At 35.4% G+C, this 26,500-nt stretch overlaps 2 protein-coding genes across 8 annotated transcripts in view; one reads left to right on the top strand and one right to left on the bottom strand.

Moving 5' to 3' along the window:
• LOC107102147 (cyclin-dependent kinase-like 5) overlaps positions 1-2,001 on the bottom strand; it is a 53,993-nt gene extending 51,992 nt beyond the window's left edge. For all 5 annotated transcript variants that reach the window (XM_015401335.1, XM_015401336.1, XM_015401337.1 and 2 more), the window contains exon 1: positions 1,735-2,001. The gene's annotated coding sequence lies outside the window, so the exon portion shown is untranslated. The remainder of the gene's footprint in view (positions 1-1,734) is intronic.
• A 1,959-nt stretch (positions 2,002-3,960) lies between these two features.
• LOC107102158 (polycomb protein SCMH1-like) overlaps positions 3,961-26,500 on the top strand; it is a 35,407-nt gene continuing 12,867 nt past the window's right edge. For 2 of the 3 annotated variants that reach the window (XM_015401356.1, XM_015401358.1), the window contains exons 1-7: positions 3,961-4,046; positions 8,484-8,535; positions 8,643-8,711; positions 9,023-9,093; positions 12,496-12,730; positions 13,137-13,225; positions 15,228-15,471. In XM_015401356.1, coding sequence (XP_015256842.1) covers positions 8,514-8,535; positions 8,643-8,711; positions 9,023-9,093; positions 12,496-12,730; positions 13,137-13,225; positions 15,228-15,471 — 730 coding nt within the window. In that variant the 5' untranslated portion in view covers positions 3,961-4,046; positions 8,484-8,513. Of the gene's footprint in view, positions 4,047-4,208; positions 4,344-8,483; positions 8,536-8,642; positions 8,712-9,022; positions 9,094-12,495; positions 12,731-13,136; positions 13,226-15,227; positions 15,472-26,500 lie in introns of those variants that run through there. The other variant, XM_015401357.1, reaches the window with a different exon arrangement.

A 26,500-nucleotide genomic window follows, 5' to 3' on the forward strand; every position in this document is an offset into this window, starting at 1 on the left:
GCATTTGTATAGCTCACAGCATGTTCATTTACATGTTAAAGACTCCCCTAGAATTCCATGGGGGGAAGGCATGGCGGGAACACTGCCTAATAAAGTCCACGTCAATTACTGACAATTTATGGGAGTTTTCGGCGAAGCCTGCAAATTGCCGTAAACTGCCGCTAACCTGAAGTTCCACGACAATCTACAGTGCCGTATATTGACGAAAATCCCACTTTTCATGCAGTGTCAGCAGCCAAAACATGTGCTAAAGCGACCCTCTCACGGGCCAAAATGGGTGCTAGAGTGCCCTCTTGGAACCCAAAACATGTGCTAGAGTGCCCTCTTGAGACCCAAAACATGTGCTAGAGCGACCCTCTCAGGAGCCAAAACATGTACTAGAGTGCCCTCTTGAAACCCAAAACATGTACTAGAGCGACCCTCTCGGGAACCAAAACACAGAGTGCCCTCTTGGAACCCAAAACATGTGCTAGTGTGACCCTCTCGGGAGCCAAAACATGTGCTAGAGCGACTCTCTCAGGAGCCAAACATGTGCTAGAGCGACCATCTTGGGAGCCAAAATATGTGCTAGAGCGACACTCTCAGGAGACAAAACGTGCGCTAGAGTGCCCTCTTGGATGCTAAAGCAGGTGATAAAAAAGTGCTTTCTACAGTGGGACACCCTATATGACGCCTTTTTTCATTCCATCCTTTAAAGAGTCTCAGCACAGCACTGCTCCCTATTTTGACCAAAGCACTTGACACAGTGACAATATAGCCCTAACAAAGCTAGAAAACAAATGTAAAACAAAAATAGACTAAAAGAGAAAGTTCTGAATCTGAATGAATTATCTCCTGATAATAGGCTATTTATCCGAGTCTAAACAAACGTATATTTCAAACGTAAAATTGTTCTTTTGGAATTTGACTTCGTCAAGCAAAGCCTCTCAATACACTGGTTTATCTGGATTGGTGTGTGTTTGGATCTATTCAGCAGAGCAACAGTGCAAAAAGAAGAAAAACACTTTAATGTTGATTTGGCTCATGTGCCTGTGTGTGGGCGTTTTCCTATGCAGTGTGCAATCCACACATCTTAGGCTTTCCAGGGAAAAGCAATGAGGTGGATGTGCAGACCATCGAGGATGGATATGGTGTTGAGGGGGAGGCAATAGACAAGTTGGAGAAACCTGAAATACATGGAGACTTGGTAACTTTATAAAAAAAAAACACCAAGAACCAGTTTTAACTGGATTTAAATGAAAAATAAAATGGGAAATATTTGTTCAATTCCAAATACTCCAGTGATAGGTAGAATGAAAACCAATCTAAGGGCCAAAGTAGGTTGAAGTGTTTGAGGATGCGTGAAATAAATAGCTTAGGCTCGTGCGTCCGCGTGCACAATTGAGTGTGCGCTCGCGCGTGTTTGTGAGGTGAGAGGGAGGGAGATAAAAGGGGGATAGTAGCTAATGCTGCTCTTCCCTCTCTCTGCATCGAACTGCGTCTCTGGCGTCGCTGCGCTGCGGAGCGCAGCACCATTCCATCGCTGTCCACGCGTTTCTCAGCCTACACAGGAACCAGTGCATGCATCATAGAGAGCTGCCAGAGCATGCTCAACACAGTGCAGCACATCAGTACACACCGACAGGGCTGTGGGGCTTACCCTCCATAAGAATGACATTAGCCTAAATGCATGCGCCTGCAACGATTAAATAAATAATGATAAATAAAAGCGATCAAATAAAACCGAACGTTTACCTGCATGTGTGATGTGTCGCCTGAGAAAGATCAGACGCTGTGAAGCAGAGAGCATCACTGCCTTGAAAACGATTATGTAGGGAGGTGAAGAAACATCCTGCGACAGGAGCGAATAAACACGACCGGTGCGTCGTGACACGATCAAATGTCTTCCCCTCTCCAGGTCTGTGGGCAGACAACACCTGGATCCGCACAAATAACGTCGATGGCAGAAGGGTCAGCGTACCGTCAACAGCTCTTCAGAGGCTTGGTGTTCGTAGCCTCAGTATCAGCTGGTTATAGCAGCAAAATCGTCATTCCTGTGAGCGACGCAGCGGAGAGCCAATAGAAAAACGGACGTCTGCGCGTTCCAGCAGTGCGCTTCCATCCACCGTGAACTGCGATCAAATCAAACTTTTATTACATATAGTGCAGCATCTGTTGAATGGAAAGTATTATGGGTGGTAATCGTTTTTCTATGGAGTGCAAAACACACAACAGATTTGTCTGTTCTGCATAATGCAGTTTCTGCTCGACCTGATGAGCTTCTGATCGCCCTTCCTTCCTTTCTCCTCTCTCTCTCTCTCTGCTNTGTCTGTTCTGCATAATGCAGTTTCTGCTCGACCTGATGAGCTTCTGATCGCCCTTCCTTCCTTTCTCCTCTCTCTCTCTCTCTGCTACACCTCACCTCCAGGATGGCACTAATGAGGAATCAGAGAGGAGGCATTAATTCTAGTGTCTCGACCTGTTTCATAAGAGGAAGAGATCTGGGACGTTTCCAATTACCCCTCGATCTGTCTGGTAAATGGCTTCGGAGAAAAAACAAACACAAAAATAAAAAAATAAAAACAAAGAAAACAACTAGCTGATTCCACAAGGTTTTTTACATGGGAGAGAAAAATGAAGCAGTTAGTTTTCCCCCATATAATTACACCAGAATATCAACATTTTAATATTTAAAATATTAAAATGTTGATATCCTAATGCAGTTATATGGAAAAAAGTAACAACAATATTTACACATCTCCTGTCTAAGTTTTAATGTCTGCTACAAATGTCAGTGGATAGAGAAATATAACTATTTCAAATAATGTATGGTTCTACTTTTAAACAGCTGAATGATCGTTTCTTTTAGCCTAATGTGGTCTGTTTTAAATAAAACAGGGATTATCATTTAAAAATACCCAAACTCTCAATCTAATTATAATTTTTGGAAACCTTGAAATATCTTTACAATTATATTAGCAAAAAAAGCAAAACAACAACAACAACAAAAACATACAAAAATGTGTAGGTATACAGTTTGGACTTCCATGAAAAAAAAAAATCCAAATATTTATAATTTAGAGTCGCTTAAGCCTCACAAATCCTCATGAATATAGATGATACTTTCCCATTGGCTCTGTTGAGGAGTCACAGGGGAAGGAAATTGCAGCTCATAGGAGAACAAAATTACACAAACGCCTCCAGTTACATTTAAAAGTGTTCAGACTAAAGTAGCTTAAATATATTTGACAGAAAATTAACGAATTACACATTTTAGATTATTTAAATACATTTAAATACAATAAATACCTGTAATTGTGTGAATAGTTGAAGATTTTTCTTTATTTAGTTGTCGTTTGGTTACAGGAAAACAAAGAGAATATCGATTTTTTTTTTCTTCAATTAAATATTTGAACTGAGAGGCAGAATGACGAAATACATTTTAGGAAAAGCTTATTCTATATTCTAAATATTTGGAGGATTTTAACGATATGCGCTTAATGGGAAATTATTAATTTAAGACGGACGACTTTAAATTAATATATACTTTAAATACTCATAAATTATCTCTGTGAGTGTACTGTAGGCCAAATGGATTTATTTGATCAAATACTTTTTTATTCCAATTAAATGTTTAAAAAATACGTAAATTTTAATCCTATTTTTCTTACTTCTTACTGAATATAAGTTACTTGTAAATTTCTATTCTATAATACTGCAGCATTGTTCCACAATGTGACCTTCTTGCACCTGTGACGTTTAATCATCACTTTCTCTTTTTTCCTGCCTATAAATCAGAAAACAACGTTTTTACCCAACTGAAACATCAATGATTTCGTTCCCTTGTGTTCAAACCCCAACGCCTGTTATGAAATGAGAACATAAGGACATTTCTGCTATTAGAGGGACTAATTATTAACCCCCTCCTGCGTTTTTTTTTTTTTTTTTTTTGGAGCGCTCCGGTGGAAAACATGAATTACAGCACTGCGCTGTGGACATGCGCGGAGCTGCAGCGAATATGGCGGCTTGCATTTGATGGAAAGTGAGGAGTCCCTCATCAAAACAAGGTTGGTACCGCCGCTGTCTCCTACGCTCGTGGACCGCAGGTGTGCGGGATTGCTTTAGTTATTTCCATTGCTTCTCACCTGTCTCTGTTTTTTATCTGCGCTGATAGAGAGTTATTACTGTAATCTATGCAGGCGGACGGTCGGAGAGAGAGAGAGAGAGAAGGGGCGCTTACTGTGAATACTCTGAACTCTGCAGATATTCCTTCGCTTTTTCATTGCTGCTGAGTCTTGCACTAAAGATAAAAGGATAAAACATGTAATGCAGCATTAAGAGACACGCTGTAGGTGCATTGTAAGGTTAGTATGTAATGTGCACCGTCCCGCCCACAAATGTGATCATAAACAAATAAAAATGCGTCACATACTTTTACTCACCTTTATTTTAAGGCATGTTTTTTCAGCTTGTATGTATAAATATAATATATATATACAAAAAAGACTAACTTTGATGTTTGCTTGTCTACAGGGCGTCTGGTTATTTTCTGCCATTATTTATATTCTTTGTGGGAAACTGTGCGTAAATATAGTGGGGGGGAAAACTGCTGATGTTTTATATAAGTTGGAAGCTGATGAGATAATAAGCTGCAGAGCAGAGGCTCACACCCATGTCTCAGCCTTGGAGCTGCAGTAACATGAGCCAGACCCTCCAAACTGTCCTGTCATTTAGAGGGAGATGGTCCAACTGGGCTCTGGAGAGGATTTTTGTTGTTGTTGTTCTTTTTAAAAGAAAACAAAAAAATAAAAACATAAGCAATTTAAAATAAAGACCTGAAACCATCAATTGAATTCTTTAAAAAGACACCAAAAAGTTCCAGAATCAAAATTTTCCTGCAAAATTATGAAGTACAAGACAATTCCCTCCTCCATACCCCATTCAATTGTTATATTTCTCATAAAAAAAAAACGGATAAGGTGCAGATCTTTACACATCTCAGCAACATTTTTTGTTTTGTTTTACTATTTTCTTCAAGAATGATTATAAATATTGCCTTATTATTTTGTAAGGTATCCAGAGAGTGACACAGCTTTGCAATAAAAGCTGAACATGTTGTGAGATGGTGTGAAATTTCTTTTCTGGATTTGAAGCTTTATATATTTACTTATTAGTTGTGATAAAAAAATGTAAAAATAGCTTGTTTGTTGGTTAGAAAAATTATTATTTTGGCATAATTTTTGCATATTCAGCAGTGCATGGTTTAAAAATAGCACAGTTATGTTAAAAGACCTTTGTGTATTACCTAATCAGCTGAGTCAGACAACCTAGGCTTTTCAAAAGATATTCAGTTGTTGCTTCTTTTGAATTCTTAGACCGTTTCCTGTTAATCATGTTCAAAAGAAATTCGGAAGAGAAAGTAGAGCCTTTAATACACATGCTGAGTACATTTGCTTCTCTTTGCAACTTATTCATTGAACAAATAAAATCTAAACATGTCTCATCTTTGTACTTTCAACATTTTTGTTTTTTGTGATAGAAACTTCGATTAGAAATAATAAAAATAGTTTTGCAACACAACATTATCAAAATTGTTGCTCTTTACTCTAATTCTTTAGTATATGTCAACCAAACCTTTGACAACTGTGTGTGATAAATATAGCCTTGATTGTGTTTCAGGTTTAGATACTTTAGCTTATAAAATTCAACAGGAAATATTAATGTTTTTCAGCTTTTGTAAATGACCTATTGTGGTGTTAAACGGTTTTTATTGAAAACTAGTTAAACTGTTAACTATTTTTATAATAGTTTTGGTTAAATTTGACATTGTAATACAATTAATTAGCAAAAAGTTCCTGGAGTTAAATACTCACATATCTATGTACTATTTTTTCTTAAGAATACCTTAGATATAATAAAAGGAAAACTTATCAAGCAGGTGGTAAGAACCAACCTTTGCTGCTGAAGTTTAACCTGCAAAAACAGATCCTAGGCCATATTTGAAGTCTCGCCACAGTTTAGATTTTGTTAAACTTTACACCAGTCCCAAATCATCTTAGAGCCAGTGGAAATAAGGGCAGTAAAAACTTAAGTGCTTCCTGGTCTGCAGGGCAGTTCGGTCTGACCCTCCTGGGCGACACAGACAGACCAACACAAACACACCCAGGCTTTCTGCAGGAGAGCAGGAATCCTTTTCATGTCCCACATCCACACATCTTAACGGCTTTTTATTGCAGCTTGAGCTGCTTTACGATTCAGACTCAGTGGAATTCACTGGAAAGAGGCGCTTCTGGAGGAAGGAAAGCTGCAACTTTGTAAGATTTACAGAAGTTAGATTCTAACGTTTAAATTCATGGATCTGTTACCTAGTGTGTAATGTTTTTGGTATTATTTAATTTGCAGGCATTTTAGGACTGGACTTTCCAGTGGGACTGTGCTTATAAACCTAATTTTGACTTTTGACACAAATTTTCGGCTTAAACATTTTGCTAAATACTATATTTAATGGCAAAATTTTAATTTAGCTTGATTTGGGTAAATATTAGTAATGTAGTTAAGCTATCAGGGTTGGAGGAATGCCTCAAAACCTGAACAGTCAGACCTTACAACATCCCCTCTAAGCCTGTAGTTTTTCTCTACATAGTAATGTAAAATATTTCGGGGGGAGGGGGGTTTCTGCTATTTTGGCCAAATTTAGATAGTAGCTGTTTGTGTCTATGAAATAAAGGATTGACAAATAGAATAAAAGTTTCATTGAAATACTAATTCCAGAACTAGGTCTGAGACAAAAAAAAAAACCTCCCAAATGTAGAAAACGAAACTATTTTATGTTTGTTCATTAGTTTTATTTTTAGGCAAACTTATAATGCATTCATTACATTCGTAAAAAGAAATCTACTATGCCTTAATCACTTTTCAAATTTAATGAAAGCAGCAAAATCCCGCCACAAGGGCTGCTGATAGATCAAAGTGGTCTGAACAGACAGAGAAATTGAGCTCTAGATTTGAACAAAACTTCTTTTGTTTTTTACTGAAATAAATTGAGGACCATATATTTTGGACTGAAATGATTAAACGGATTAATCCAAATTGATTATTGAAATATTCATCAAGTAATTAAGTAAACGATTAATCGTTAACTGGAGTTTAGAGACTCTAAAACATGCCTTTAGCTGACAGAGCGACCCACTTAGAGCAGTAATTATAGCAAGATTGTAAAAAAAAAAAATTTGTATAATTGCCTTAAATGCAAAAAAGTCTTTGCATTTAAGATAAAAAAAAAAAAAAAAAAAAAAAAAACTTTTTTATCTGTCAGTCTGCTCTATCAGGGACTCCTCAAGTGGAAAAGTTTTAGTTTCACCTGGTTTAGTTTCGTTAAAAAAAAAGTTCTTTAAGGAACCTTTGGCTATCCAATTATTAATCGATTACCGGTAATCAAAAAAATAACAGCTTAATCGATTCGCAAAATAATCCTTTGTTGCAGCCCTTCATATATAACTTTAAAAAGAAATGGCTACATCAAAGACAGAAAAGACAAAATGAAGTGTGGGATTTTTAAATTTTTTTTTTTCTTACAGTATTTTACATTCTTGCAAAATATCTGTAAAAAGCCTTAAAATGAATAGTCTTTCCTTAAAAGAAAGTTTAATATTGTGCTGTAAATTCAAAAAATCCTATCAATTTTCCTTCACCAAAAACTTTATTTGTGTCCCTAGTATGCCTTGTTTGTTATCTTTTTAATATTTGCTCTGACTGATAGGGTGCAGGTGAGCAGCTTTTCTCCTGCAGCCATTTACTAACTCATTATATTGATACTGGTTTACTTGAATGACATCTTGTCTCATCTTTCCCATTTTGAAAAGTGGTTCAGACAAAAGGGCCCTCGGTCTCACAGATTTGTAGTAAATACTTCCTTAACACTCTCATCAACCAGAAAAAGGGACCTTTAAAAATGCATTTGCTACATTTTTGGTTTAAGTTTTGTTAAGGTTGAAACTAGATGTGTGAAAAAAAGACACCTTAAAGTGATTTTTTTTTGTATTAAATTTAAAATTATAATTTCAAATCATGCTGTAATAAAATACCAATTTATTAAAACTTTTTAAATGTGTCTTTTGCAAAAGGGGAGTGCACTGTTGTTAAAAGCAAGGGGTCGTGTAAGAGGATCAATATGTTATGTTTTAAATAAAGCCGATTCTGAGAGCCTAAATAAAGCTGTCATATTATAAACAGAGCCTCGCATGTGACAATGATGCAACCTTATTTTTTAATTAGAAAATAGGTATTTCAATTTTTTTATTTTTTTCCCCCTTTAGTATTAACGTGTCATTCCAATGCAATAAAATTCCAATGTTTGAATGAAACATCAAAACTTCCAGATGGCTTCAACACTAAAGGAGAACCTTTTTTTAAATGATATTCAGAAACATATATTTTTTTTTTATTCACTGAACCTTCGTGCCGTAATTAAAAACGTGAGCTCTGTTTTTCCTGTTTCTCGGTAGGTTACCTCTTATCCAACTTGTCTGGTCATCATGGGCCGAACGCCACAAAGAGGTAGGCATACATTGTTAATTTTGTAGAATTGTTCTTCTGTTTTACCATTTTATTAGTGTTTTTGGTGCTTAATGTCTACTGATGTTCATCTCATTTTCTAATTCCAGATCCAAAAGAGGAGAAGAAGGAGAGGCGGAGCAGCATCACAGCAGGCTCTGCCCTCGACAAATCAAACGGTCAGCTATTCAGACCTCTGTCATGCTGCTTTTTATTGTTGAGCTTTTCAGTCACACTTCGCTGCTAAGGCCTTATCTAACGATTAAATCACATTTTGGTAACCAGGAAAAGAACTCATTTTAAAACTGTTGAAAATAGGAGCATTGTATAAGTAGTTATTTTAGATTTCAGAGCCATATTTTTTGTATATTTGCATGTTTTTATGATACTTTTATTAGATTTTTAAAGCAGCTGTAAGTACTAAGCAATATTTTAAGATCAACAGCTTTGTTTAATTTAATCAGTTTGTCCCTCTTGTCTTTGTTAATAGAGCCTTTTAGTTGGGAAGACTATCTGAGAGAAACCTCGTCGGTAGCAGCATCACCTTCTTGCTTCAAACAGGTACCTGATCTTCACAGGATGCATGTTGATTACATTTTCAGTTTCTTTGTTTTTAGTTATTTCATCAATCCTCCTGCTCACTTTTTCTACCTACATTTATCCCTTAGTGTTATGTGTAAGATTGAACTTAGTTGTTCTCTTTCATAAATTACTGTTGCGTCATTTGAAGGATCTTTTTATGTTTGATTTGACGTGCAAAAGATACAAACTATAATTGTTGTTTACTGCGACACATATGGAGATTTACATATTTTGGCAGAACAACTTGATTCTCTCAAAAGGAAAAATTTAAGATTAGCATGACCAACTGTTTTACTAAGATGTCAAAACAATTTAAAAGCACTTTAGTAAATGTTTAGTTTAGTTTTTTCCACAGAGCTCTGTTAAATAAGCTGTAATTGAAATAGTTTTTGAAAATGGTGTTTTGTGTTAATTTTTTATTACTTATATGCATGATAAATGTAAAACTCTGACTTTTTTAAATGCTGCACCAAAAATTTAATCAAAGTAATAAAATAACTAAAACTTATATGCATGATTTATATGCATGATTAATGGAATACTCTGACTTTTTTAAATGCTGCACCAAAAATTTAACCAGAGTAAAAAAATGACTAAAACTAGTACTTGCACTCATTAAAATTAAACCAGTACTAAGAATTATCAAATGATTGTAACTAATAAGATTTCCTTTATGTAAGTAATTGAAACTAACTGAATTATAGAAAAAAAACTAGCTACAGCTAAATAAAAAAAAAACTAGAATGAAAAATTGTAAGCTATTATAACCTTGGTGGTGATGCATGAGTTATCATTGAATATGCCAAATGTGTGCCTTGATTGGCTCTGATTGGTCACTGGCCTATTAAATACTGAAAAAGAAAGACTTTTTACTGTTATTAAATTTAGTTGGTCCTTAATTGCATTAAAAGTCAGCATATTCTTTGATGCACTTGAGCAAAAGCCAGAGAGAAAAACTGTGATGAATAAATGGGGCGATCTTACTTCGCTAACATTTACTGAATTATATAAATCATCTATTAATTACATATTCTGAAAATTAGTAAAGGATTATTACACTTAACTTGAAAACATATATACCGTATATATATATATATATATATATATATATATATATATATATATATATATATATATATATATATATATATAAGTTAAAGATTAATTAATTATTAGAATAAGTTGATAATTGTTTTAATAACTGATTAATCATCATTAAGCCAATCATTTGTTTCAGCCTTAGAGTCATTTCCTCTCCATATTGAAAGTATTAGGTTTAATGTTAGGTGGTGGAAGAGCTGACGTGTGGGAATGATCAACCAATCATGAGGGGGATTGGGATGATTTGATGATGTTTAAAAAAATATATCAATTTAGGCTAAACATCATTGTAAAAATGTAAACAATATTTCCGTGCAGTCAGAATAACTCCTTTCATATCCGTAGTTCATCCAGAGTTTTAATTCTGCCAAATAGGACTTTCACAATAAATAATAAATAAATTATTGGCATAATGAAAGTGTTAATTTAACACTTTTTTACTCCAATTTAGTGGTTCTCAAACTTTTCTAAGTGGATCTCTGCTGTGGGAAAAATATTTCTATATTTATGCCCTCTATTTTAAAACCTGAATGTGAGCTCATTTTGTTTTCTGTGTTGCATAACTGTATTAACCCAGGCTGCACATTTGCTAGAAAAAGCTAAGCCTTAACACTTATCTAACTGACACCTGAGAATCTGTATTCCAGTGAGATGTTCTGGAAAGGAATTCAGTGTCTTTCACCATCCCTGTTTAAATTACTGCTATTTAAATCCCCCTCAGCTGTTTAAGTGTCAAGTATTAGTTTGATTCTTTGACCAGAACTGACTGGCAAAAACTGCATCTGTTCTCCCTTGCAAGGATAAATAAATGCTGGTTAAATGAAGACCACAAATCTTGCTCATGTTGGTTAGACTAGTAATTTTTATTGTGGAAACAGCTCCACCTTTAATTAAAAAAAAAGGTTTTCCCTTTTCTGACGAGTCTGTTTAATAGTTGAACGAAAAAGTGTCAACTGAAGTTAACAATATCATCGTAAAATAAACTAAAATTCATCATATTGGACTAATTGGTAGAATTTGAAGAACACTGAGTAGTATGGAAAAGTTAGTTCTGCCCAAAAAAAATCAGAGGAGTTAAATTAAGCAACTCTATTTAGTGTAGATTTTAAAATAAACACTGAACAGAGTTTCTCCCAGAATTCTATTCTACTTGGAAATCTTTGTTTGAAGACTGAGGAAAGTTTCAGAGCTAAAACACTGAACAGAGAGCCAGGTTTGAGCCTGAAGTTTATATATAGTCAATCTATCTATAGTGAATAGTTTGCTTTGTTAGCTACATGACCTGAGTAATCCTCACCCCTCTTAAAACGCATGCACTAAAAGCAATAGTTGTGGAATTTAGGGTTGTGGCTCAGGATGCAGAAGTCCGGCTTGGTCACCTGTTTAAATCCCAGCTCCATCCATCTCAGCCATGTCCTGCAGAAACACACTCCACCCACTTTGCTTACTGATGGTGGTCAGTAAGCAGGTCATGTCAAAAGTTAAGTCTATAAACCATTGTTAGATGAATTCATACCTGATAAATGTTGAACTAAAACTGTTTGGTTCTGACTTTGTCACAGTTTTTTTTACCCCTTTTAATGTTATTTCAACTCAGTTTAATGTGGAACAATATACTTTAAAAGTGTTGAATTGAGCACTTCCAAATTTGCTGCCTGTGCTTCTTTCCTCTTGTCTCTCTCCATTTATACTAAAAGATGTAGATGACAAAAAGTTTCACTCTGGTCTCCACTCATCCCTTCTCTTATCATTTGTGTTGCATAGCATGAGGGCCATGTGACTATGAAGCAGCAAGCCACTGAAATGCTTTTTGAGATTTTGAAAAAGAGAGGAAATTGCTTTCAATGGCAATGCAACAGCTTGAGTGTGGGAGCTCTTTGGATTTAAACTAAATGACAATATTATCATTTAATGCAATAATTTCTGTGGAAATTTATCATCCAACAATATTTGTTCTGTTACAGACCTGGTACGGAATAAAATAGCTGCTTCACATTTAAGGTATAAAATGATAACCCAGATTTAAAGTTTAGACTGTTCATACAATTTATAAGGAATTTAATTCAATCTATCAATCATAACCGGACACAAAATGTGCACACAGTAGAAAAAAATCCTTTACAAAAAAAAAAAGATAAATTGGCCAAAATTTAAATTGGCAGATCAGACCAGAACTGAATCAGTTCTGCCTATTTAAAGCCTTGGTCTTGGCCACATTTAAGCCACATGAACAAGGAAACCAGTTAAAATGACTGAATGGGTCTTTTTCTCTCTCTGCAGTCCAGAATCCCACCTTCCAATGATTTCAAAGCAGGTATGAAGCTTGAGGCTCGAGATCCCCGCAACTCTAATTCAGTCTGCATTGCCACGGTGATGGGCATGATGGGCACTCGCCTGCGACTCCGCCTAGATGGCAGTGACAACACAAATGACTTCTGGCGGCTGGTGGACTCTTCAGAGATCCAGCCGATAGGAACATGTGAAAGGAGTGGAGACATGCTGCAGCCCCCACTGGGTGAGCATTTTTAACCCCTAGAGCTCAAAACTGGTTCTCAATTAATTTAGAAGTAGTATTAAGGAACCACAGTAGCACAGTTGTCATTCGAGATTTCAAATATGTCACATGCATTAGTTTTACATACCTTATTCTAGTTTACAAAAAATATGAGCAATTTAGTTGGAGTATTTGGATATGTACAGCCAGATAATTAAAGTGTTAAACATGATAAATTGTAATACAGTGAAAAACATTTATATTGGACAACTCACTTTTTTAAAGTTTCTTTGCCATTTCTACCCTCATTGAACTCACTTCTTTGTATCCAATTTTCCTCCATTAAAAAGGCACAAAAGCAGGCCCAGAATTTATTGGAAAAATTCACAAGATCCAGATGTGTTAATGATTTTTACACCATGTCCAGGTTTCAGGATGAATGCATCATCATGGCCCATGTTTCTCCTGCGGACGCTAAGTGGTGCAGAGATAGCTCCCGCCTCTGCTTTTAAGAAGGTAAGAAGGCAACCCGAAGAAGATCTAACTTCTAGAATAATATGATGAACGTGTCACAAAGGAAGATCTCATCACTGATTCCCATATTTTTCTGAAGGTTTATTATTATTCAAACAAAGTCTGTATTTGATTAATAAAAATGTTTTTACGACCATTATTTATGTTACTGTTGGGTGTGCCAAAATTACAGGGATATACAACGATTAAAACATTACCCTGTGAAAGTATTAAACTTTGTTAGATTTATCTTAACAACCTTCAATCAACATTGTGGTGGTTTTAAAAACAGACCAACATACATTAAAACATAAATATTATGTTTAATAATAACTGTATGTATTCTGTTTTTTTTTTTTTTTTACCATATTTTAACAACTCCAGTTAAACTCCAGAGGCCCGTTTAACTAAGAAGGTTGACTGAAAACTCTTAAGTTTTCTAAACATATAAGCACTGAAATTCTGAATTCTCCGTTTTACAAATAGAGTTTACTCAACCTTCTGTTACCATACTGTAGTAACATTCTTACCAGAGCTAACCTGGTCGGGAGCAGTTTTTTCTTAGTAAACTTAGAGTGTCTTCTGTCTCCACTCTCCTTAAAAACAATCACATTGTTTTATTTTCAGGGGTCAGTTTCAGAAAGCAGGTTTAACCAACACAGACTCAAATCCTCGACTCTGAATTGATCTAGTTTAAGGTCAGAATCAGAATTGTCATAACAGATTTTCTAAATTACATTTTTGCAGCAAAAACTGAATTTCGGAAAGTAAAAAAGCAAAATTATACTGGTAAGAATTAACTGTTATATACCTATACATGTTTACACATTTTAAGAGGCAGTTTTGAAGTTTATCAGCTTGACTGAATATGTGTTATATGTGAAATACATTTCTTCATTGTCAAAGTAGTAAGAATGATGACCAGTAACAATAGGAATATGGAGATCTGAAATACATTTTTAGACAAATTGAATGTTTATTCTAAATGTGAAGAGTCATTTTGTTTTTAAAATGGTAATTTTGAAGGGGAAAAAAAAGGTTTTTTCAGATATCAGAATTACGTATTCAAAATAATACATATCAAAACTGCCTGCCATAGCCTGTTGTGACCACGATAACATTACAGTGAAAACTAGTTTATTGCCTGGATGGTAGTGGATCAAAGTATCTAGGTAAAATTAGCTGTCAGCAGGTGAAGATGAAGTAATTACAAATGTTGTTCTAACAGATAGGACCTGGGATCCGTTTCAAGAAGCAGGTTTAAACCTGAAATCAGGGAAACTGGGAGTTTTCCGAATTTACCTGGTCGAGAGCAGGTTTTTTTTTAAATTAAACTCACAGTGTCCTCTGTGTCCGCTCTCCTTTTTTGTCATAGTTTTGTGCATAAAATAAAAAAATATAATTCACTGGGTCTATTAGACACCTTAGGTTTTAAAACAAACATTGTATGTCCATTTGATGAGAATCTTATTAAAGAATGTTCAAAATTAATTCACAGAGAATTCAATATTTATAGGGAGAGTATTCTACAACTCTATGTATATAAATACACTAATGTAAATATGTGTATCTATACAGTAACAGTTTGCACAAGGTTTGTAGAGTTTGATGCTCTATCTCAAGCATCACTGTCCACCTCTGCCCTCCTGCTCCTCCTCATCCCGAGCTTCAAAATGTGGGGGATTGTAAAAGCAGAGTTAGGTTCTACAACAACATCCATATATGTTAAAATTTCACAAAGTACTGCTTAATATATCAACTGAAAGTGAACGACTCACCTTCAAACCTACTAAGACAAAACCATCTACATAAACTGAATTGAAAAGAGAGGATAGAAGCAGCAGAGACATCCATGAACAACAGAGATGCAAACCTTACATACAAGAAACTAGAATCTAATTATTGGTCCAATACAATGAAATGATTAATATATATTGGTCACTTATTAAGTTGTGAATTATAATATGTTTTGATTGTGATAATAATTCACATGTTATTGCTTTAGGAGCCAGCAAGCCCGTCTAAAAACTACTTCCAACCTGGCATGAAGCTGGAAGCAGTGGACAGGAAAAACCCTTACCTGATTTGTCCTGCCACAGTGGGAGAGGTCCGAGGCCAGGAGATTTTTGTTATGTTTGACGGCTGGCGAGGCGCCTTTGACTACTGGTGCCCCTTTGACTCCAGAGACATATTCCCTGTTGGTTGGTGTTCCCTGACGAAGCACAGCCTACAGCCGCCAGGAAACTTCTGTAAGTGCTGCTTTTATCTGTTTTTGTTTAACAAGGCAAGATTTTAATTAAAACCTTTTGGATCCTGATGAATCTTTAATTATCTTTTTGGGAAGAAATAGCTTTGAATAGAGTAGGCCTATATTTAACTTCAAGGGGGGCTCAATTTCAAATCAGTTTTATATATTTAACTCAGATTAAACCTAGAAATGCAAATGTTGGAGAAGATTATCAGTCATCCAAGTTATGGTCATTTTCTAGAAATGCAAACATTTAATTCCCCTTTTAAGGTGGTTTATCCGATTTGAAAATATTTATTTAATAATCCGGAAATCTGATATTGTAATACATATCTTGCAAATGTTTTACAAGCCTAACAGAACATGTGGACCTTGTCCTTTTGTTGTTTGTATTTTTCTTCCCCATTTTTTTTACACTATATATCTTTTCACCACTAGAGGGTAGCAGAGTTTAGATTCTGGTATTTGAAAGCAGTCTGAGGTTTATTCATCTTTCAGATGAATAAGAAAAGCATTTATTTGTAGGTATTGTTGATTCTACGCTTTGTATAAATTCTAATTGGGAGAAGAAGGATAATTTCTACTGCAACACGGATAATCCTTATTATAAGTTTGTATATTTAAATGGACATTTTTCAACACAATGTTAACCCTCATGGTGCCAAGAAGAGTATAGTTTTATTAATGAATCTTTCACATTTTGGACATGGTTTTAAGATTTCTCAAACCAGTGGATAAAAAAATGTAAAATTGTCAAATTTAGCAAGCCCAATAGCAGCAAAAAAGAAAGAAAGAGAGAGAAAGAAAAAGAGAAAAAAAGAAAGCGTCCCCAAAAACAAAAATAAGCTGTTTCTGCAGAATGTATTTGTGTTATAAAAACATGATCTGAAGCCTTTGTTTAGCATCAAGTGCAAAAAAGAAAAATAAACAGGCCTCTTTTTAGACTGCATGTATAAATACAGTAATATTGAAAATAAGAGTATTGTGGTATTATGTTATTAAAAAGTCAAAGCAGCAGTGATACAGATTAAAGAATTAGATTTACTTTTACAAGGTCAGAAAAACATAATATTACAATAACTACCGGTAATACAAATAAGGAAACAATAACTCAGGTTTTTTCTGTCAATCGACAGAAACAGACAGAAAAAAGATTAAAAAAATAAATAAATAAAAATCTTTCTTTTGCTTTATATTAATTTGCCCCTTATATCTCCATATGTCATTGACGTATTTTGATGTATTGCTTTCATCATTACGTTTAAGAAGCCTGTACTGAGACATTTAAAGAGAGAAAATTCTTGCTTTAAACTGATTAGTTTTACCTTTGGGCATTTTTAAATGATTTAATTTGAGGCAATATTTCGTGTTGTATGCAATGTGCATACAAAATGACAATAAAGATGTCTAGGTCTTATCACTATTAAGGTCATCAAATTTTAGCTTAAAGTGGCTAGCCTATCGTAAAAACTAAAAAATGCATCCTTGGTGCTGCTATGCTGTGGAGGTAGAGGGCATGACCCATATACTGAATGTCACAGGTTTGAGTCCCAGTCCTGCTGACATTTGCTGAAGGCCTCCCTCCTCTCACGTCACCCACTTTCCTGTCTACATACTTTATAAACTAACAATAAAAATCAATAAAACCTAAAATTAATCTCTAAAACGAAAAATAAATAATGCATCCTTCATCAAATATCCAACATGAAGGGAGTAATCCAAATGCACATTTAGGTCAACCTTAACAATGTTTAATTTATGTACTTGTGACTTATTTGACCTAAACCCAATAGGGTTTTACTAAGTTCTTCTTTCTAATATTACTCATTCACTCAGCAGTTTAGTGAAAACAGAACTAAATCTTTTAAATATACCAACAAAGATTTTCTACAATTTAAAGAGTATGCAAATAAAAATAAAACAGCAGAATTGACATTTTATATATAGGAGTTTAATTGTGAATATCTTTACTATCTGTTTATAGTAGGATCCCAATTTAAGTGAATAATCATTACATCTTTTCCCCGTCACTGTCACCATATCAAACGTTTATCAGGTTTTATAGCACTTAGATTTATAAATAAGCTTAGACCTATATTACAAAGTATATAATGTAAGACATGGATCTTGATAAGGGTATAAAGAGAAGTTCAGCCAGCCGTTTTCATGTGTCCTATCTTTAAACCGGTTTATTTTCAGAATAGTCCACAGTTAAAACATTTTTACCAAACAATGCACTGACTCTGTATGCTGCACTTGGTCTGTCCATGAAGAGATGATGTTAATCAGAAAATAGCTTTGTTTTTTAGCTCTGTACTGAAAAACTGAGGTTTTTTTTAGGTGTTAATGGGCTGAGTAACACCTAAACACACTTGAAAAGAAGTGAGAGACAATGTAATTACTCCTTGTTTAACAGGCTTTCATTCACTCTCTCCTCTTAACCTTGATACATCTTTGTGTGAAAACCAAATCAGGTCAAGGCTAATTGCAACCACTTTTTCAAACAATATCTTGCTGTAATCATGCATTTTTATTTTTCATACATAACAAGCACATAACGGGGATTGTGAATAATACATGAATGGATGTGTAGGTGAAACACGGCCTTTGATTATGTATTCAAAGCAGCCTTTTTTTGCTTCTTTTGTTCAGGTAGTTATTTAAAAAAAAAACTTTAGAATTAGACAGCTTTAAGAGAAACAGATCTAGATGTGCAATTTATATAAAGATAACAAAGGGGTTGTCAACATGTTTAATATTTAACCATGCATGCAAAAAACCAAAGGGAACCTTCAGCACATCCTTTCCACATGGCATCATAGGGTTCTGTCCCTTGTGTGAATTGTTGGGAAATCATATTTAAATGTCAAATCATTCTGGCTTAAACATGTATATAAATGTACTATTTATCATATTGTCCCAAAATTGGGAACATTTCTATAAAAAAAAATCCTGTCTTAAAAACTGTGGTTTTTTTTGTCATTATCTTATGCAGGCCAGTTAGTTATACGTCAGCTTGTGCACCTAAATTCGGCCAATCATATATCAACGGTCATCTGTCAATTTATTTTTTCGGTCATCTTCATTCATATGTAGCAGCTAATATATGCTATGGTTGAAATAAGAAATAAGCATCATCATTTACATCACCGTTGAGTTTACATCCCAGTGTTCACAGGGATGGACGTCTGTGTCTTCAGCAGGCAAGGGCTCAAACATGTACGGCTGTAAGCCTTCTACACCAAACCAAGCTTCTGCGCCCTGGCGTCCTCTTCCACAACAACTTTGTCCCCACTTTCCATCTCTAAATTAAAAATGTATGACGGAGGAGACTCATCCACAACCTCCGGCATAAAACTCTTCTCCTCTTGCATGTTTCCGCTGTCCATAGCATTCAATGACAGTGTCGTTGCGAAGTACTACTTGGTCCCAATGTAATTTCCCAGTTGCTAACTGGTAAGCAAGATCCCTCAGAAAAAAACCGGCCACAACCAAACATGCTTGCGAATCTTGATAATCGATCAATCACATTCACTTGATTCACTCGTGTAAAGTTGGGCACCACTCTGGAGAATTCGGAAATGCAATGGTTGGAACAGCGGGTTTCCCTGCGACTTAAAAATTAAATATCTTTTTAATATTTCTTTTATGTTTATGGTTGATAAATAGTTAAAAAAAATCCAGTAGAAATTTGCAACATATTTTGTCAGTTTAAAGGTAGATTAGTATGTCATTCTGTGGTCTGTCTCAGAATATTCTGGTGTCTGACTGATATCCGACCCAGTCAGCTCCCAAAGGAGGATCTCTCTGTCTTTCATCAGAAACTGCCTGAATAGTCTAGGGTTACACTGATGGACCCCTTCTGGGCTCTTAGGGTATGTGTGTGTTTCCTTTTAGAGGGAATCCTGATTATTTGTGCATAACTCCGGGAGATTTCATTCATTTCAATCACAGCTCTTCTGATCCAGTTTAACCTTTTACCCCCCCATCCAATGCTTAAACCCTCCCCCTCCGACTCTTGGGAATCCCACTGGTAACCTCTCCTCACTCTGACAAAAACACACATTCTCTCCCCCTCCCCCAGAGGATTACTTTTAAGCAGGTGACTAATGTAGTCTGTTGACATGGCCAACAGATAACATTAAACTTCCCCCTTCCTTACCCACTTTTTCTCCCCTACTCCACCCTTCCCTCCTATGTAAATTAACCCCCCCTCCACCACACGCATTCCCCTCCTCCTTCTCATTCATTGGTGAGGGAAGCTTTGCAGCCCAAGGAGCAGCGTGGGCTTTGTTGTGGGTTTTCTACTGGGAGAAAAGAGGCGATGAGAGATGCAGCTAATAAAGACGCAGAGAATATACAATGAGGTGCAGATGAAGCAGCCGCTGGAGGGATAGAAGCAGTGTCTAAAAGAAACAGAGCAGTTACAAAGACAAACCAGGAAGCACAGACTTTTATTGTTAAAGACACCACTACCACCAGAGTTGGCTGCTCTACCCAGCACCCCATGAGACTTCTGCTCTGAAGTTCTGCTTTTTTTTGTTTGTATTTCCTGGTGAGTGCTGTTCCGTTTGTTCTGGTACATGTTTGAAAGGGAAGGTTTCCGTATGTCTTATTTTTAATGTTTCACCTTTTAAAATTAACTAAATAATGCTTGGTCACCTAACTTAATTGTGCAATTACCATTTAAAGGGTTTTTGTGGTTTCATTTGGTAACATGAGGATTACTGTTTTAGATTTGAGAAGTTGAAGTAGTGAACTGATTTTCACTAATGTGAAAACTTTCTTTTTTGGGTGGAAAGTCCCTGAATTATTAAATCAGTGATACAAAAACTAATACATTCATTTATTGTAGGAGGGAAAATAAGAATTAAGTTAATTTGTTGCTTCAGTAGAGAAATTATCTCCCTTCTTTGAATTCATCAAAAATTGTAGATTCTTTATTGATGCCTTAAAACTAGCATATAACATTGAACTGAACTGTTTACCAGCATTGGTTGCTTTAAGTTTGGCTTTTCTTTTATTTTATTTTTATCTTGTCTTTGTGTACACATGGCTTTTTAAAAAGATCAATTAATATTAGGATATTTCTCCATTTTTTTGATGGTTACTGTCTGAACTTTAGGGTAAAGATTACTGGTGCCAGATAATGTGAGCATGACTATACCGTGTTCTTAATGCTTTGTTGCTTGAGGCAATTTCTGTAACTTCCTTTCTCTGCTTCTTTTACACTCAGTTATACACCTGAAGTTTCATAGTAGTGTGAATCAGGCAAAATAAAAGCCTGTTTCTATATTTGTGAATGAGTTTTTTGCGGGTGTGTGTTAGTAAGCTTAATTAGATGAAAGAACTCTGTAAAGCCCCTCCCCTGTACTCCAGACTGCAGACACACTCTTACCCCCTCCTATACCCACAGACATGGACTCGCATACACAAACGTATTTCCCCAGGCTAGGGCTTACACAGGTCATGGGGTTGAGATTGAATTATATACTCATGATCAGTACCATATGGCTTAGTTTCGTTGTAGTAAAGACATGCCAGTCATAATTTGCTCTGTTTCTTGGTCAGTTTTTGGTTGGTTCCATAATTGTTCTTGTTGTAGCAGTATTGAAAATTATAGTAGATATATTTTTTTATTTCATATCAAAGCAAAATTTTGACCATTGCAAAGAATTACAAAACATCCATCCAAAATTGTTTATATCTAGTTTTCTAATTTGTATTTTATTCATCTATGCAAAGTAAAAGGAATTAATTGCACTTAAACAACAACAAAAACATATTGTTTAATTCTTTAAACTAAATTCTGTGGTTAATTGTGAAAATCTTACAGTTAAACTTCAGTCTAAACTGAAATGGATTCGTTCAAAGCGTAGTAGAACCACAGTATAATTGCTTGTTATATGAAATGACATAGTGATTAATACTTTTATGCAGGGGCAGAAGATAGTAAATGATCCTTCACAAGCACTGTTCTCTATGCAGAATACAACCTCCTCTAATCTATTAGATGATAGTAAGTTTCCAATTTAAGGTGGTAACATTTTTCATAGACGGGCATTAGTGTTTGTCAGTTGTGTTATTGCTCAATCAAAGTATGGTTCCATGTACATGTAAGTCTACAACAAATTCCCCTAAGAAGAGAACATATCCTATTGTATCATTCTCTCTATTACATCAGTGAAAATGCATGTTATTGCTTATGAAAAAGTTTATACTCTAACCTTCACTGACATTTTCCACTTTGAATAGAAAAATATATATTTTTTCAGTTTTAGCTGAATTTAGATCATCCAAACCAGACACCAAACACTTGGTGTTTGTCAATGTTCTGACTGGTAAATATCAGTTGGGCCTTTGTGTTTTTCTCAAACAGCAAATGTACCCTGCTTGGGGCATGGTGGTGGCACAAGGGTAAAGCTTGTGAGTTAAGTACAGAGGCCATTGCATTTGCAGGTTTGATTCCGGCCGGTAGACCTTTGCAGCATGTCCTCCCCCCTCTCTTTCTCAAACCATTTCCTGTCAGCTGACTTGAAAATAAAAGGGCACCAAGACCACAAAAAAGCTGTCCTGCTTGCTCAACCTCAGTGAAAGTTACATTTATTCCATCTTTATTTTTCTGATTGTACATGTAAGCAGTTTTACTTTGGCCAGACACAGCTGTATGTCCTATAATGAGTTTTTGGAGCATTTTTTAGGAGCCTTTAGTCTGATCTGTGAACTTGCTTTGAAGTCCAGACTTGGCCAGAATGTCTTCCACTATTAGACTACTTTCTGTACATTATAAAGGTGAATTTTTAGTTTTATTTTAAATAGGATTGGTCGGTGCAACAAATTAGCCCATATCAAACCATACCTCGATAAGAAGTACCAGTACATGCCTGGTGTCTCAAATAGTTTTTTTCTGACCTAAGATAAACCAAAACATTCTGGTAAAAATTAACAATACTAACTTAGAACACTAAGACAATGTTTTATTATGATCGTCGTTAGTGTTGCACCGATACCAGTATCGGACGAGGCCCCGATACTGCACTAAAATAGGGGATACCATTTTGAGAGCCAAAAGTTCATTCATCTATTGTCCCCCATTCCAGGTAGGCAATAAAAAGTTATACTGGATTCACTTTGTATTAGTCCTTTTCCTGCTTCACAAAGGTAGGCAGCAGCTTGAAAAAGCAATGATGGCAAGTATTTTACATCGAAGTAGTATGCAGTTCTTCATATATATACTCACAGATCAATTACAAACAGATGGTATCGGTATTAGCAAATACTGCACAGCCAGGTATGGGGGGCAAAAAATGGCATCAGTTCAACACTAATCGTCGTCCTAGAAAGCATATAAGCTATCAGTGTAGCGTCACCCCCGGTGTTACTAGCAGCAGTATTTATCATATTTTTAAACCTTTAAACCTACTCTCACCCCCACACCTAGATTCTCTTATTTATTGACTTTAAACTGTCAGGAATAATTTAACCTGTACACAGAATACATGCAGTATTCAGGTTGTTGGGTTTTACGAAGAAAAATATACTGCAAGATTTGTATTTGCTCTATGGTATTTGAAGTTCACAGCGTTAAATGGCTGGCAGATGTGGGTAGAAACTAGTTACATTACTCAGTTACCTTTACTTGAGTTTTTTTAAGAGTAGTTTTACTGCCCTGCACTTTTTACTTTTACTTGAATAATTCCCAGAACCAGACTCAGGACAATGGGCGATAGGGCATTTTGTGCTGCTGCCCCACATCTGTGTAATGCCCTCCCTAATACCTTGAGGGCACCTCAATCCACTGAGGGTTTTTAAAGAATGTTTCTTTTTAGCAAAGCTTTTGATCCCCTTTAGATGTTTTTCTCTCTTCTAAAAATAGCTTTTTCATGCTTTTCTCTTTTTTTCTGTAGTACTTTGAGATCTTTTGATGTAAAGTGCAGTATAAATTAAAAATATTCTTATTATGATTATTAACAAAAAAAATATGATGAAGTATCTCTATTTCTGGCTATGATATCCATCAAGAGTACATTCACTTAGTAAAAAATCAAGCTTGTTTCAAACAAAAAGACACCAGAGAAACAAGAACCTGTAGTTCTTTTTTGTACTTTGGGTTTATTTGTTTACTGTTATTTTATATATATGCTGCTCCCGCTTGGAGCAAACAGGATACGTCTTGTTAATGGAAGTAACTTATGCAATTCTAATATGTTACATACTGTAAGTTTAGATTTTATATGTTTTATATTAAAAAAACAACATTAAAATAGATTATGTTTGTATAGAATTACTATATGTTATATATTTACTCATTCTTATACTTTGTGAAACTTTACATCACTGTTAAATCATCGCTGTTATGATAATGACTGGTAAGTAGATATGTTACAAATTACTTGAAAAATATTTTTATTAAATATTTTATTATTCTTAATTGAGACGTTGCCTGAACAAAAGCTTTTTGGTTTTACCTCAGTAAAAATACCATGAAGTATTGCTACTCTTTGGGTGCTCTTCCCACCTCTGGTGCCTGGATTACGCTCTTTTTCTAAAGGTTTGTCATGTTGATGCTATAAATAGAGCTGTGGTTTATTGTTTTACATGCTGGCAGTCCAATAGATTGAATGAGCTGGGGATCATAGTTATAAAGGCAAACTAGAATAGAATAAAGAAAGCAAATATTCACCTGAATGTTAATTTCTCAGGCATTAGGCAGCTAGTAGCAGCTTGAGAAGAGTATTAGTTTCACCTGCATGTAGTGACAATAGAACATCTATAAAATGACTTCCTTGTGCATTTTTAAGGTTCAGCAGCATTTAACCCTTCGATCTTTTTGGGGGGTAAAAATCCTTGCATTACCTTCACTGCCTTCTGTTTGCCTTTGCTGTAACACATCTGAGCGTATGATAAAAAAAAAAAAAACATTCTCTAAATAGAGTTTAACTTTTCAAATAACTTGTAATACTATAGTGGTTTTTTAAAACCATTAAGAAAATTGCCTCCCAGCTAATGGTTGTGGAAGTAAACGGATTTACATATAAGACAAAATAACTTAATTCAGAGAATGTGCCTATTATATGATCCTAATAATGTCTTTGATTTACCAGGCTGCCGGTTATTAGCAATCTCCTTCTATCAACCATCCTACTATAACATTAGAACCAGTCACTCTTATTTTAACAGCTAGAGGAACACCAACCAAAATGTCAGGACGTCGGTTAGTAACTGTCCTCTGAATTGGACAACGGTAAAATCCCATGACCTACAGTCAGAATGTCAACGTCCCCAAATATGAAGGACTCAGTTTAATCAGATAGGCCCACCTGGAAGACTTGACATGAGTCAATGTTTATTCTTTGTGGAAACCATCGATAAATATATTTTCAATATTGTTGAAAACATTTTCTTTGGAACTCCACTCAGTCTATACTTCAATGAACTACTAAATAGCAAGTTTAAAGATATGCTCAGTGAAAGATACCATAGACCAGCAGCCAGTTGATAATTTACATCTAAAAATGTCAAAGTGTTTGATGAAAGTCATCTTTTAAAGCTGATTTCATTTAAAATATGAAGTCGTCGAGACTTGCTCAGTCAGTTTCGCGATAATATTATTATAAATATATGCGGCAATATGACATTAATCACTGATATAATATGATCACATGTATATATCACAGGGGAGGATCAAAGACGGTATCTGTACCAAAATTTATTCCTTGAATCACAAACCACAGGGTGTTACTTTTTAAACATCTAATGTGCTTGGAGGAAGTTTTGCACCTAATTTTTGATGTGTGTAAGTGAGGTGGCTAACGTCATTTTTTGTGGCTCTTGTTTTTCAACAAGTGAGCCTTTGCTTCTTGATCCATTTTAACTAATTTTCCAATTTAGCAGCTTTCACGGCTTTCCTCCAAGCCCCTCTGAGGCTATAAAGCCTCCCTGCTTGCTCTATATTGCTTCAGTCAAGGAGACTGATAGAAGCTCTGCTCCCCTGAGAGAGTCAGTGTGCACTTTCAGACCCCCCCCATCTCACAAAGCACCATATTGTTATTGAAATAGGAGATGGTTATCTTTCTCTTTCCTACTCTCATTTTGCTCAGTCTTGGGCACACTTACTATGATAATGATGTGATCGTATCACAGTGTCAAGCTGAAGCTAATGATGACAAAGAAGGTTGGTGTCTTTTTTTTTCAAGCAAATTCTTTGTCTTTTTATGCGGTATTGCAATAAATTCATGATATTGCGTTCTTGTTTGTATTTGTCCATATGTTAAAGCATAACCAGGCTTCCAATAAAGTGTAATACCTTTTAGTTATATCCTTTATAGTTCTTTTTTTCAAATATGAAACATAGAGCCCCTGAAAAGCTAAAACCAGAAACATACTAAAAACTAATCATGAATGGCTGTGACTTATCAGATTATCACATGAAAAAGGAGAAATCCTTAATCGTAATGTAATGTTTAGTTCTTGTTTGAGTTACATCTAAGGAAAAGCAGTTGATTGCATGGACTCATTGACTCTAAGGCAATCCCTCACACCAAGCATGCTTGTAGCGACAGTGGAGAGGATTCAGGTGCTTGTTTAATCACTTTGAATAGAAACATTTTTGTTGTTGTTGGCGAAGGATCTTGTTCTCTTCATTCTGTTCAAGGTGTTTTTACTCCTTAGCAACATTTTCTTTAGTTCTGTTAATTCTGTGCATCCACCAGTTCATAGTCATTAAATAATCTGGATGGGTCCATTTAATCATAAGCCCTTTTAGCTATAATGTTCTAAATCAGCTGATCTGTTGGGGATGATCATCTTATGTCATGAACATATTTGGTTTCAAGCCTAATTGTTTAGATTTCAGTCTTTATTATTTTGACAGATCATTTGGGACTCGGAGGTTGAAGTTGAAGCGATTCTGGTCTGCCATCCGGCGTCTCAGGAGGGGGAAGCAGTGCAGCACCAACACTGTTTATAGTGGGGATGGTGTGCTGCTGACCTCGACTCGGGACGTTGTGGGTCGGTGGGCGGAATACTTC

Source organism: Cyprinodon variegatus, unplaced genomic scaffold (assembly GCF_000732505.1).
Source record: "Cyprinodon variegatus isolate N-32 unplaced genomic scaffold, C_variegatus-1.0 Scaffold1211, whole genome shotgun sequence".
Taxonomy (NCBI): domain Eukaryota; kingdom Metazoa; phylum Chordata; class Actinopteri; order Cyprinodontiformes; family Cyprinodontidae; genus Cyprinodon; species Cyprinodon variegatus.